The sequence below is a fragment of the Podarcis liolepis genome, assembly GCF_965112155.1.
Source record: "Podarcis liolepis genome assembly, chromosome: 3".
NCBI classification, from domain to species: domain Eukaryota; kingdom Metazoa; phylum Chordata; class Lepidosauria; order Squamata; family Lacertidae; genus Podarcis; species Podarcis liolepis.
In genome coordinates, this window is record NC_139557.1 from 26,539,215 (window position 1) to 26,554,425 (window position 15,211).

General features: G+C 42.0%; 1 protein-coding gene and 1 long non-coding RNA gene across 13 annotated transcripts in view; one reads left to right on the forward strand and one right to left on the reverse strand.

The window, feature by feature from the left end:
- The window catches only part of LOC310703501, a 419,307-nt gene that overhangs the window by 355,066 nt on the left and 49,030 nt on the right, over positions 1 to 15,211 (forward strand). The gene's annotated exons all lie outside the window — the stretch shown is intronic.
- The window catches only part of DLGAP2 (DLG associated protein 2), a 399,875-nt gene that overhangs the window by 154,719 nt on the left and 229,945 nt on the right, over positions 1 to 15,211 (reverse strand). For 7 of the 12 annotated variants that reach the window (XM_083495510.1, XM_083495502.1, XM_083495508.1 and 4 more), the window contains one exon: positions 7,912 to 7,944. The exons of the other annotated variants lie outside the window; for them this stretch is intronic. In XM_083495510.1, coding sequence (XP_083351636.1) covers positions 7,912 to 7,944 — 33 coding nt within the window. The remainder of the gene's footprint in view (positions 1 to 7,911; positions 7,945 to 15,211) is intronic. 12 annotated transcript variants of the gene reach the window in all.

Here is a 15,211-nt window from a genome sequence, read left to right on the forward strand (position 1 = left end):
CAGCACCTTAAACCTGATCCTGTACTCCACCGGGAGCCAGTGCAGCTGGTATAGTACCGGATGAATGTGATCTGGCAGCGAAGACCCCATAAGGAGTCTCGCTGCGGCATTCTGCATCCGCTGGAGTTTCTGGGTCAGTCTCAAGGGCAGCCCCACGTAGAGTGAGTTACAATAATCCAGTCTGGAGGTGACCGTCGCGTGGATCACAGTGGCTAGGTCGGGGCGAGAGAGATAAGGAGCCAACTGCTTAGCTTGGCGGAGATGAAAAAATGCCGTCTTTGTTATAGCTGTAATCTGTGCCTCCATAGAGAGGGAGGTATTGAAGATTACACCCAAACTCTTAACGGATGGTGCTGGCACTAATTGCACCCCCGCAAGAGATGGGAGTTGCCCCCTCAATCCCATATCGTTCCGTCCCAGCCAGAGGACCTCTGTCTTTGAAGGATTTAACTTCAACCGGCTCCCACGTAACCATCCAACCACAGCTTCCAGACATCTGGTCAGTGTGTCTGGGGCCGAGTCAGGATGGCCATCCATCAACAGATAGAGTTGGGTGTCATCGGCATACTGATGGCAACCCAGCCCAAAACTCCGGACAAGCTGGGCGAGGGGGCGCATAAAGATGTTAAAAAGCATCGGGGAGAGTATTGCACCCTGAGGTACTCCACACACCAAGGAGCAGCGTGATGACAATTCCCCCCCCAAGCACCACCCTCTGTCCCCGACCAGAGAGAAACGAGCGCAGCCATTGAAGGACTGTGCCCTGGATCCCCACGTCGGCAAGGCGGTGGTCCAGGAGTTCGTGATCGACCATGTCGAAGACTGCTGACAGGTCTAGAAGAATCAGCAGCCCCGACCCGCCTCGGTCCAGCTGCTTGCGGAGATCATCTGTTAGGGCGACCAGAGCCGTCTCGGTCCCATGACCAGCGCGGAAGCCGGACTGGAATGGATCCAGAGCCGATGTTTCATCCAGAAACCTGCCAAGCTATGCCTGCTATAAGTATTTCCCAAAAGAAGGGGGAAATCCAGAGTGGTGCCAGTTAGCATCCCAATCCAATCCCTTTTAATCAAAATCTCTGAAGTGACTTCATTTTTTAATATAATGCAGCTATGATATTTGCTTTTGAGGGCTGTTTTTCATGCTAGGCTTCATAGGGCACTAGGTCAGCTTCAATTCCCCTAAATTCTGCTAGAGCTGGTTTGGGTTTTTTTCCTAGAAAAATATGAGCACAAGTACATGCATGACATACGAAAAGCCTTGCATGTTAAAAGCCACGTATGTTTGAATTCTTGCATTAAAGTGAGTGTCGTTTTGTGTTATTTGCTGCAAACTAATTACTATGCTAGATCCAGTGGAAAGAGGATGGGTTAAAGGGATATAACTGTTCTTTTCAAAAAGGGGCACGATAATAGGCTTCCGCAAAGTCTTTATGAATGCTTTGCCATCGAGCAGACTACAATGCATGCATCATATGCTGCAATGCAGCATTAATTTATGTGCTGAGAGTTTTGTCCATTTTCACCCCTTGTACATTTTTAACGTGGCTGTTTGATACACAGTTTTGGGGTGTTTTTCTAGCCATTCCTACGAAGAATAGCTTTTTCTCAAAATGTATCAGGACTGTGATTTTTTTCCAGTAAACATCTGCCGGTACCTCTTTATTTCTCTGTTTTTTGGTCAGTTAGAGCTCCATATAAAATGCTTCAAATCCAAGGCATCAAATGGCATGAACACATGTTGTAAATGTCCACAACAGGATAAAAACACCCTTACCTAAAAGAACAATTAGCTACTTTACGTTGATGCTGCAGTTAAGATAATCAGATGTTAGCTATTCATTTTAAACACACACACACACACACACACACACACACACACACACAGACACCAAAAACCATACCTTCATAAGCTTTTTACTGAAGGGAAACAAAATGCATGAGTAAGGTATCAGGGGGTCTAATTAAACTTCATAGGAATTAACACTGGGAATCATTGCAGACTCTGGATACCATCCCTGTATACTTGGAAAACTGAACAATAAATATTGTATGTTTAATATTCTTCTGGAGTCATTGTCAAAAGATACTGAATAATACCCAACATTGTGCAAGCAGAGTAGGACTTTCCCTTTGCTCATCCCTGCAGAAGCATCACTCCGCCCCAAAAGGTGAGCACACACTTAGATATTATCCATTACCTTGAAAACCCTGACCAACAGCACAATTATAGCTAACAGGAAAATCCTAGGGATGTCTATTCAAAGTAAGTAGTGTACCAGTGACTTCCTCCCAGGTAAGACGGGTATAGCATTGCATCCTAAACAGAGGTCTACTGGATCCCAGTATCTGATTAGGAAAGGGCTTTTTACAAGAGCTGATGGGATCACAAAAATGTCATGATTAGCTGGGGCAGTATTTGCATGTCCTTTATTGATGCTTTAAATAACGGCATAGTGTATTTTTGTCCATTTTTACATTGGTTGTAATCAGTACCACTGACTCTACTAGACACAACTGGAAGATGAGCAAGTTGTTGCGTTTTACTGTCCTAACTAAAGAAAAATGACAGAGGCAAGTATTCAAGAATTATATTCAGGCCTCCCTATCTGTCAAGCTAATCCTCTGACAATATAACAAATGGAACACATTTGTGGTTTAAATATGGGTTATTATAATAAAAGTGAAATGATGCCATATGGTCTTAAATCTTTGTAACAAGCAGTTTAACAATTATAGGCAGTGCAATATCAGTATCTCTTGCAATTTTGTGTTAGCAATTTCCCACATTTTATAGTTTGAGGATGTGGCCAGAAACCAGCCATCGTGCAACATTGCAGGGGAAAATGTACTTATTGACAGCGATGCTTCTGAAATTCTCGTCTGCTTTTCTGGTCTAATTTAAGCATTCCAAATGATTTGGTCCAATTTTCAAAGTAGATTAAATGCATCAGGAACCCACAACTTTTAAAGACTCATTTTAAAAAAACTTTTTACAAATCTTGCACATGCCTAGATTTTCATAATTTTTGGCGCCTTCTTTCATTTGTGACATTTCCCTCCTCTGTGCTGCTGATGCATGGGGAAAAAAGTGGGAATCAGATTTGGCATGATTGCTAAGTATGATTACATCAAAATTATTTCTGCTGGGCATTTCACTGAAGCACACATGCACTTGTCCCAGGGCCCCTGGTGGGAAAATGATGCTGTATGCCAATGAATGAATAATATAGATCTGCAGGGCTCCCACTGTCGGTCCTGAAGATGGATCTGAGCAACTTCATGGAATCTCCATAATCAGCAGAGGAAAACCTTCTGCTTCTGTGTGCTGGGGTTGGGGGCAGTTGTAGCCATAAAATATAGTCAATAAACTAATACATCAAACACATTTCTAAGTAGGGTTGTTCTTCAGTTGATGTAAACGTCTGTAGCTCTACTGAACTGCTGAGTTATTGTCGTGAAGAACAAAGTTTATAGTGCATGTTAGAAATATTACAGTGGTGCCTCGCAAGACGAAATTAATCCGTTCCGCGAGTCTCTTCGTCTTGTGGTTTTTTCGTCTTGCGAAGCACGGCTATTAGCGGCTTAGCGGCTATTAGCAGCTTAGCGGCTATTAATGGCTTAGCGGCTATTAACAGCTTAGCGGCTTAGCGGCTTTAAGAAAAAAGAAACAAGCTTGCAAGAACTCGCAAGACGTTTCGCTTTCCAAGCAAGCCCATAGGGAAATTTGTCTTGCGGAACAACTCAAAAAACGGAAAACTCTTTCGTCTTGCGCGTTTTTCGTCTTGCGAGGTACCACTGTAACTGGAAAGGGTGCCAACACTGGAATAAGGTTTTAAATGTTTTCGATATACAATATAGAACAAAATGATCGCAGAATGGAACCAGGGTCTTAAATAATTTCACCTAATCATTGTTATACACCAGTATGCTTCTCTGGGCTCCTTTGGGAGGTAGAGTGGGATATAAATTTAATAAATAAATCGATAGATTATGTTATATTAAGATACTTGCCCCAAATATGGACTTCAGTGTAACATTAGAATTACTGAACTAATTGCAGGGAATGTTTTTAAGCCATGGCCTGGTTCAGATACAAGAGAGCTATAACCAGCATTAGCTTTGCTTCTTTCCTTTCCAGCACTTTTGTGCATCAGAAGAGGAGATTAGAAGCATCCGCCTGCTGTTTTGGTCGCACCACAGATTTCTTCCATGTAGATGAAGGGAGAAGAAGTGTGCAGCCCCAAGATTTCTCACAGCTCATTCACATAATGGGGAGCCATGGTTTCCCATTACATAGCATTACACAAGTGACAAACCCCAAGACCTTTTGAAATAAACAGGTGCGTTTCTCGCACCCTCCCAAATGGATCCGCCAATGAATTTAACTGTAACTGCAAGTACTGTTTATTTTTATTTTTAGCACGCTTTTGAAATACTAGAGCTTTAGCAGGTCATTCGTGGGAAGGAAAAGAATTTTTCAGTGCTGCATGAACAGTGAGCTTCTGTGCATTGGTTATGTAAGTCAGGTTCTCTTGGTTGGCCTTACTGATTATAGAAGCAAAGAATCAGAGAGCTATGCAGTGAAGGACATTGGTCATAAGAGAAATACTATTCAGGAAATACAGCCATTGTACTTAAATTTTCATGAAGATGTCAGGGGCATTTTTTTAAAAAAAATCTGATGTTCTCTGATTAATAACAATATTCTGCCTTTTGTGAAAGTAGCTGGCCACATCTACAAGCTTTTGTATAAATTACCTTCTGTAAGGATTTGCTCTTGGCTATAAAACCCAATTTCATGAAATGTGACATGTAATTAGCATACAAAACCTGAACAGATTTTTCTTTTAAGTGAACATTAAGAATTTTTGTTTCCACTCACCTCCATGGTATCACTATCTTCATGGGTCTTTCCCTGATTTCTTGATTGCTCTCTCCTAAATGTTTTGTGACTCTCCTGCTTCTACTCTCCGCACTGGCCTGCCTTTCCTAATATGCTGTCTTGGGACTTTAATCCGCTATCATTGATTTCAGTTTATATGTACATACATACTGACTACTCTCAGATCTCGTTCAGAGCTTCCAAGTTTAGCTGACAGTATCTCCCCCTAAGCGAAGTGGCAAAGACAAAATTCTTAAGGCTTTCCACCCAAATTCTCTTTCTGCAGCCTGGCATTTTCAGGGATTTGCACAGAGACTTACAGATACATACTCACCTTTGGTTTCTCATATTCTTCCTCTCCGCATATCTAGGTATCTAGGCCCCTGCCTATTTATCCTCTTCAGCATATCCACAAACTGCCATATCCTTCATGTCTAAATCATCATCACTGGTGCTGTGATTCTCTCTCCAAACAATCTTGCTACAACCTTTACCTGGTGATTGTCCCCTCAAGCCATCTGTTAAAATTTTCACTCTGATGAGGCCATCCTGTTTTGTCCCTGTGCTGGTTCTCTGGTTTCCCTGAAATACTCTTTCCTTCCCCATCTCCCCTTTCCTTCTCCATTTAACGTGAGTTTATACGCTTCCCTGCCAGTGCATGTGTGGCATTTGATAAACAGTCATCGTTTTCTGAGCTGAAAGGGTATTTTAAAGGTGCATATAACAGGAATCAGATCCCCTTACACAGATGAAACCACACACAGGCCCAGTTCACATGCAACAACAGAAACCAGAAACTTCTGTTTCGATTTTAGATTAACCACAGTTTAGCATTACACCCAAAGAATAAACTGTGTAGAACCTTCATTATGGTTAGCGAAACAAGGTAGCTACTAACTCATGGTTTGAAGTTGGCTTGTTTCCACTAACTATATTTAAGACTAACACTGGTTTGTCTGGGTTCAGCTATTTTTCAGAGCTGTGGTTAGTCAAAAATGGAAGGGAAAGAGTCAGATGTTGGGGGTGGGGTATGCTGCGGCTCAAGGGTTACTGAGTGTTCTCTTAACACTAAGCCACAGTTTAGTGTTATCTGTGAGCACAATGCAGTGTTTCCCTTAATGTTGTGGAAGTGGGGATTATTGGGTTGAATTTGTCTTTGTTTTTATTATGTATTTTGTGGTTTTTTATATTGAAATTTGGGGTTGTAAACCTCCCTGAGATCTACAGCTATAAGGCAGCATGCAAATTTAACAAACAAACAAACAAACAAACAAACAATTTCAGAACAAAACCAATACAGTGGTACCTCGGTTTAAGAACAGTCCGGTTTAAGAACAGTTTGTTTTACAATCTCCGCAAAACCGGAAATAGTGTTCTGGTTTGAGAACTTTACCTCAGTCTAAGAATGGAATCTGAATGGTGGAAGGGCACCGGCGGCGGGAGGCCTCATTGGGGAAAGTGTGCCTCGGTTTAAGAATGGTTTTGGTTTAAGAACGGACTTCCGGAATGGATTAAGTTCGTAAACCAAGGTACCACCATACCTGCTTTAGAGTGCCCCTCCGTGTGATGAGCTTTGCACCTGAACTCTAATAAATGAAGCAAGGAGGATTCCCCATGCTTTTCAATCAAATAGGTCTGTGGCTCTGTGGGGCTTTCCCCATTCTCATCCCCCCCATCTATTCTTAAGACATACAAAACTTGCCTCTAATCTGCGCTGAATCCGAAATCAGCACAATTACAGTTAGTAATAGGCAGGGCAGCCAGTTGTAATGAAAGAGGTATTCTGTTTTGACCTCTTTGCATGTTAGGCCATTTCCCACTGAAGACTTCTATAAGAACCAAAAAAAAAAAAAAAAAAAAAAGGTTCCTATATAATTGCCACAAACAACAGTGCGATTAATATAATGTGTTTAGGTGTTCCGGCCCTTTTCAATATTTTATTTTGATTCTTGTGGAATTAATATTAAAACGACTATCTTGAATATTCATGTATGTGTCCATATGTGTGTATGTGTATACAGGGGTGGGTGGGTGGTTGTGGGTGCGTTCACCCACCCACATATCGTTTACTAGGCAGCAGGCAAATATTAATGAAACCTGCATCCAGTTAATTCCAAAACGAATTTGGTTTGTGTGATGATGATGATGATGATAATAATAATAATAATAATAATAATAATAATAATAATAATAATTTATTATTTATACCCCGCCCATCTGGCTGGGTCCTCTGGGCGGCTTCCAACAAAACACTAAAATACAATAACCTATTAAACATTAAAAGCTTCCCTAAACAGGGCTGCCTTCAGATGTCTTCTAAAAGTTTGGTAGTTATTTTTCTCTTTGACATCTGGTGGGAGGGCGTTCGACAGGGCGGGCAACACTACCAAGAAGGCCCTCTGCCTGGTTCCCTGTAACTTGGCTTCTTGCAATGAGGGAACCGCCAGAAGGCCCTCGGAGCTGGACCTCAGTGTCCGGGCAGAACGATGGAGGTGGAGACGCTCCTTCAGGTATACTGGACCGAGGCCGTTTAGGGCTTTAAAGGTCAGCACCAACACTTTGAATTGTGCTTGGAAACATACTGGGAGCCAGTGCAGGTCTTTCAAGACCGGTGTTATATGGTCTCGGCGGCCGCTCCCAGTCACCAGTCTAGCTGCCGCATTCTGGATTAATTGTAGTTTCTGGGTCACCTTCAAAGGTAGCCCCACATAAAGCTTTACATCTGCATTTTGATAGACACTATATAGAATGTTGTCATTTTCTTGCTCTCAGGCCTTTTTTCCAGGGATAACTCACAGGAACTCAGTTCCAGCGCCTCTCAGGTGGGCGCCATTGCCATTCTAAGAGAACAAGGGAGGCATTCATGGTGAGTTCCGACACCTCTTTTTCTAGAAAAATAGAACCACTCAGACATGTTGCAGGTAATAAGACATGCAGGATGTTAACACAAGCATACATACACACACAAACTCACAAGCACAGTGTAACACACATGTGCAACATATATTCCGCTCTAATGGCAACTTTACCTGAAAATGCATTCCCTGTTAGAGAATCCAAACCTATGAATTAAAGCAGCAGAGGAAAAGGAAAAGAACACAAAAAACCTTTAGCACTAGTTTGAATCCAATAAGAACTTCTGTCATGGCAAATCATAATCAGCGTGTGAAATGGGTAAGAAACTGAACTGCAGTTATCTGGATCAATACACTGTAAGTTATACATTCAGCAAAAAAAATATAATATGAATTTTTTAAAAAGCCAATATGATCACTTTCACAATAGGTATTTAAAGAAGCCTTGCAATGGTTTCTTCAGTCATTATCCTGGCCAACTTTTTGAGATAGATCACAGTTATTCTCAAACTACAGATGAAGAAGTTAAACTGCCCAATGCTGTCCAGTTGCTGTATTTGAACCCAATTCTTCCCGGTGCAAGTCCAATGTAACAGCCAGGCAGTGGTTCATACAGTTTCTTTTAGAAAAGCACTCCATGTAGTAAATGAGGGTTATTTGGTTTGTATTTGTAAAAATAAATTTACAGTCAACTGTAGCAAGAACCTCAAGCCAGTATACAGAAAACAAAACACCACAGAAGAATAACAGGATCAAAACAAAACATTAAAAAACAAGAAGAGCAGCGTTAAAGCAATCAGTCGAAGATTAAAAACCAATAAATGCCAAATAGAATACAACTTTTTCTGCCGGCATAAATATATATATATATCATTCCTAAATTGTCAGGGTATTCATATTAACCCCCAACTCTGTTCTGCTCTGTTGCATGGATTCAGTTGTTGAAATATTCATATCCCACCTCGCCCACCTTATATTATACTGAACATAATGTTCTTCCACATTAAACAGGTCAAAACTGGCAGGTTCAGTGCTATGTATTCTGAGACCTCAGAGCAGGTAGAAGAAACTTAGCCAAACCAATCATTCATGACTTACCAGCAAAAGAGGTCCTGACTCAGAAGTTTGACCCAGCTTGGTCCTTATCCTTCACTGCTCACACACCTTAAAGTTATGCAGAGGGGTAGAGTTTCCTCTACCCACTCTGATGTCTTCTACCGAGTGGATAGGGCTTATACCCAGGTAAGTGGATATGACTGCAGCCAAAATTATGTAAAATAGATGAACCAAAGGTGATTACATATTGAGGGGCAGTGCTGCATATTTGGATAGTACAGGAGTTATGCAAGATCATTTCCCTCCTACCCCATCAATGATGCAGACTGCTATTAGTTCCATCAGCGGGGTCAGAGAAGTGGAGAATCAACTGTACTATTTGTGGCACTCAGGAAGATGTCAATTTGGTCAAATGTTAAATGATGCCTTGAAAGACTAATTTGTTGCTGGTTTGTACAATAATCAGATTCTGGAAAAAGTTACTAGCTGTCTCAATACAAACCCTCAACAGCAGTTGCCAGTTGTGTTATAGAACTGCAAATAAAGATTTGGGTTGGGAGTTGTTTTTACCTTCCTTGTAAATCATGCCTTAAGAAAGCTTTTACTTTAAAGGGAAAGGTATGAATACCTTAAAACAAACAAAACCAGTAAACAGGAATTCCTTAATCAGCAGAAGCCTGGGAAAAGATTGTGCCCATATTATTTGTGCTGGGAGGGACTGATGAGCCTGGCAAACTTGCGGACAATGCCAGACGGCAAGGCAGACAATAATGCACCACACGTGGCACCTCAATCCATGACAACAGCTGGGCATCAGAGAAGAAGGAGCTTAAGTGTTGAATAGGGAAATGGAAGTGATCAAGTTCCTGCCTTACATATGGAGTAAGGGAAAGCAGTAGGGTTGAGCTCCTGATTGAAGGAGTTACCATATCAACCAGGTGAATAGTAGATCCAGTGATACTGTGGGGAGATGCTACGACAATGAATATTCCTCTTCATTCACCCCGATTTGACTTTGGGGTCTTTATACATCATTCTTGTTGATCATTTGTTCACTCCAATGCTTTTCAGTGCATTTCCATGTCACTTTCCTTACTGCAGAAAGCTATTTCTTTTTCAAAGTGGATTTGTTGCATTAAGGAGACAACACTTCTGTTGCATTTTCATTGTGCAAACCTAAATTTTCTGGTATGTGCTTGAATCCCTTCTGAAAAATTCTGTTAGTCTGGAGGCACCCTGAACCTTCCTATCTTCAGATATCACAGTTCTGCAAGGCTATTTAAGTGGAAACTGGAATGTTTCTTATTTCACGTGACAAGAGGAGTAGAAGACCAGTCTGTTATCTCAGCCATGTCCATGAAGGCATGCTTGCCGAAGTAAAGTCCAACCCTGGCAAGAATGGAGGACTCCTGCTGGGTTGTCAAATTGCATAATGCCTGTATGTAGTATCACCCTATAAGGTAACTTTAACCAGACTTCTTCCAGTAGCACCTTAAAGACCAACTAAGTTAGTTCTTGGTATGAGCTTTCGTGTGCAAGCACACTTCTTCAGATACACTAAAACAGAAGTTGCCAGATCCTTCTATATAGAACTGGCAACTTCTGTTTCAGTGTATCTGAAAAAGTGTGCTTGCACACGAAAGCTCATACCAAGAACTAACTTAGTTGGTCTTTAAGGTGCTACTGGAAGGAATTTTTTTGTTTTGACTATGGCAGACCAACACGGCTACCTATCTGTAACTTTAACCAGACTTGCACAACTTCCTCATAAGAAGTCACCAGAAGCCCACAATCCCAACATATTCACACTCCTGTCTCAGCCACGTCTCTGCTGGCTTGGTCATGTCCACAGAATGGGAGATAGCAGGGTCCTCAAGGATGTGTTCTATGGGGAGCTGGCTTCCGGCACCAGGCTCATTGGCAGACCAGCTGTATGTTACAAATATGTCTGCAAACATGACATAAAGGCTGGCAATATCAATCCTGCCATGTGGGAAACCTGATGACCTCAGTGCCCGGAGACAGGCAGTCAAGCCATGTATCCAGAGCAGTGACCAGAGGAGTGTTGGTGTACAGTGCTGGGCTTCGTAGCCATCTTGGGAAAATGCCAGGCACCTGTGTTCTTCCCCCTCAAGTGCCCCTCGGGATGATCCATCACTTCTCTGTCCCGATTAGCTTCTGTGACATTTATCCGAAGGTATGTGCACACAATACTGTAGCAGAGTCCAAGCAGAAACTAGGCATAGAGGTGTGGAATCTCAGCTAATTTATTATGTACAAGATCAAGTGTTACAGAACAAAGGAAACATGGCTCTTCTCTCCATCTTCTCCGGGAGAGAACAGAAAAAAAGCAAAAGTACAACATAATGGAACAGTGTAACTGAACTTCCATTCTCATGACTCCAAGAGAGCCAGTGTGGTGTAGTGGTTAAGAGCGGTAGTCACGTAATCTGGGAAACTGGGTTCGCGTCTCCACTCCTCCACATGCAGCTGCTGGGTGACCTTGGGCCAGTCACACTTCTGTGAAGTCTCTCAGCCCCACTCACCTCACAGCGTGTTTGTTGTGGGGGAGGAAGGGAAAGGAGAATGTTAGCCGCTTTGAGACTCCTGAAGGGGAGTGAAAGGCAGGATATCAAATCCAAACTCTTCTTCTTCTCTTCTTCCAATAGTATGGAATGTCAAGACAGACATGTGATGAAAACAATCACACATCAGCAGTGGAGACAATGAAATCCCAACAAGGAAGAATACACTTGTTGTTGTTGTTTAGTCGTTTAGTCGTGTCCGACTCTTCGTGACTCCATGGACCAGAGCACGCCAGGCACTCCTCTCTTCCACTGCCTCCCGCAGTTTGGTCAAACTCATGCTGGTAGCTTCAAGAACACTGTCCAACCATCTCGTCCTCTGTTATCCCCTTCTCCTTGTGCCCTCAATATTTCCCAACATCAGGGTCTTTTCCAGGGAGTCTTCTCTTTTCATGAGGTGGCCAAAGTATTGGAGCCTCAGCTTCAGGATCTGTCCTTCCAGTGAGTACTCAGGGCTGATTTCCTTAAGAATGGAGAGGTTTGATCTTGCAGTCCATGGGACTCTCAAGAGTCTTCTCCAGCACCATAATTCAAAAGAGAATCACACTACTAGTAGCTAAATAATATGAGGGCCCATAGCTCCGTGTTTATGACCTCCCAGGCTCCATCCCTGACCTCTCTAATGGAAGTTCCTACATCGGAAGGGCTAGGAAAGACCAATATTTGGACAGCAGCTACCTAAGAGAGCAGGAAATATTGTGCATGGTGTCATGCAGAAGGGAAAACGCATGGGTTGTTGTCAGCACACAAGCATGTAGTGTTAGCATCCCACAATCCATTTGCCTTTCTGTATAGTGTGCCAACATGCAAACTCTACATATGGTACGTGCACCAGGGATCTTGTTTAAATTTGATGCTGGCTGCCTAGAATCCCACATGAGTAAAGTTTGTTTGTTTATTTGTTTACACCTGCTGGAACATTTTAAACAAGACTTGCAGCACCTGCCTACCAGCTATAATGACGAAATAAATATAAATGCAGAGGGGAGGGGGAGCAAAAAAAGAGAGACTGGTATGTGCAGGTTCTGAAGAGCAATGTAGCCGTAGCACTTGATTTTATGAGTACTAATAAGGTGAGTGTCAAGATAAAGTAGCTCTAGTTTGTTTTACTACATGCATAGTTAATGTGAACACCTGCATTTTTCTTTCTCCTTGTAGCCAAGTCTAATGTTGGGCTGGGGTGTGTGGGGGGGGGGATAGGTTGGTGGTCACTTTTACTGCAAATCTCCCATGCAAAGAATTAATTGGCCTTAGTTCGTTCAAAGCAGCTGAGCCTACGTGGTATATTGGGCCCACAAATCGGGCTACTTCCTTTTATTACTTTCACAAGCACAAAAGGATGCCATTTGACACCGTGTGAGGAGGGCAGTGGAAAGTTTTTCCTTAAATAAAGATAAATACAGCTTGCTGCAGTTCCCAGCTAGACGTCAGTATATACAATTACCGCAGTTAACAACGGAATGAAATCTCTGCTGTGTGACTATATATTAAGTGTTTGCTTTGGGGATTCTGGCAGCTTCCCTTGAGAGCCGAGGACCAGGAGAACCAGCAATATTACTTGTTATTAAGCAAAATCTCTGAATTTGTTGAGCTGCTGCTCAATTAAGCAAACATCATCAGGTACAATACATGCCCCCGCGTTTCATTTTGGCCAATACATGAGTGTAGTTAAGCACCAGCCGCTACGTTCCTTGCATGCAAAATTTGATAGTTGGGGGCGGGAGGAGAGGGAAGAGAAAAGAATAAAGTTGCAAACAGTAAGAGGGCTTCCTGTTTCAGCAAACATCCCATCCCTTCACAGCATGGATGTTATGGCCATGGATGTAATTAGCCACCAGTTGTAAGAAGTTCATATTACAACAACATCATAACCAACAGCAAAAACTGCTGCAGGGCTTTCTGAACTTTACACAGTAGTTTTAAAAAGTCACCTTACATAGCTGTGCAAAGTTTTCCCACAGAGACCATCTTACGTTGCTTTCTGGAACATAAAAGGCAATGCAATTTCGGCATAATTTTGAGCATGAGGATGATACATACTTGCCATGCTCAAGCTGTTACAGTACCCACTATTTCAGTAGAGTTGACATAAATTGCCCCTGTAATGCCCAGGTCACAATTATTTATATATATAAAAATGTAATAATTAGTGTATTTATTGTACATGGGTAGTAGCTTGAAAGCATCAGATGTATCTGGTGAAGTCTCTTAGGTAAGGTAAAGGGACCCCTGACCATTAGGTCCAGTCGTGACCGACTCTGGGGTTGTGGCGCTCATCTCACTTTATTGGCAGAGGGAGCCGGCGTACAGCTTCCAGGTCATGTGGCCAGCATGACTAAGCCACTTCTGGCGAACCAGAGCAGCGCACGGAAACACTGTTTACCTTCCGGCTGGAGCGGTACCTATTTATCTACTTGCCCTTTGACATGCTTTCAAACTGCTAGGTTGGCAGGAGCAGGGACCGAGCAACGGGGTGCTCACCCCACCACGGGGATTCGAACCGCCAACCTTCTCATCGGCAAGTCCTAGGCTCTGTGGTTTAACCCACAGCGCCACCTGCATCCACGGTGAAGTCTCTTACTGTGGTGTAAAAATCTCATATGCTCAGAAGTGCTAATCTTTACTCCATTCCTTTTCTTTCTTTTCATAATTGATATGTCAGTTTAACTTAATTTTTTATCATCCTCATGGTTGTTGTTCAGATATTTAAAAGGCACTTGAACAAAAGGGAAGGAAAGTTTGTTCACAGTGTCCTCTAGAGCGGTGTGTGTGTGTGTGTGGAATCCATAAAGACGATGCGTATTTTAAACACTAAGAAAAGCTTCCTATTTTGAGGTGCTCTCAGCAAATTTGAAAAGCGAACTTGAAGAATCTCCATCCTTGGAAATTTTCTAGGAAAGGCTATATAGGCACCTTGTGTGCATGTTCTAAGTAAAAGATATCCTATTTTACGGCAAGGATTTTTAGGCAATGCTGAAGTCCAGCTCAACAAGAGAGAATATATTTGGCATGTTTGGAGTCTCAGATTCAGTGCCTCTCGATAGCAAAGATCTCTGGGTGAACTAGTGATATCTACTTTTAAAATGAGGCTGCATTTTAAATTGCATTTTAACCTGTATTTTAAATTGGTTCCCCCCCCATTATGTTTTTACTGTAATTTTACTGGTGTTAGCCACCCTGAGCCCAGCTCTGGCCGGGGAGGGCGGGGTATAAATAAAAATTATTATTATTATTATTATTATTATTATTATTATTATTATTATTATTATTATTATTACTATCTGTCAAGTTACATACAATTGGAACACTGGTTTGCTTTGTGCGTGGTATCCTTTCCCTATGGGTTTACCTTCCAACATGTAAGGATACATAATTCTATTTTTTTTAAAAATAAATTTTTATTAGTTTTACAGAATTTTTAAAAACAATACAAACATATAAATAGACATACAAACACGTATAATTTCATAACTTTTTTTTCATAAACCTTGTTTCTCGGACTCCCCCATACCTCCCCTTTCTGCACCCCAGTGCCTAAAAAATTTCAGCAACCTCTAAATAGTTCTGTCAAACATTATGTCCTCTTAATCTTTCCTTCAGTCTAATTTTGTATCGCTGTAACCCTTTCCTTCTCAAAACCTCGACATTCTAGCATTCATCAAGTTTATAATAGTCCTTAAGATAGATCTTAAGTTTCTTCCATTCTTCTTCTACCGTCTCCTTCCCCTGGTCGCGGATTCTGCCTGTCATCTCAGCCAGTGTCATATAGTCCATCACTTTCATCTGCCATTCTTCCAGAGTGGGTAGATCTTGTGTCTTCCAATACTTTGTGA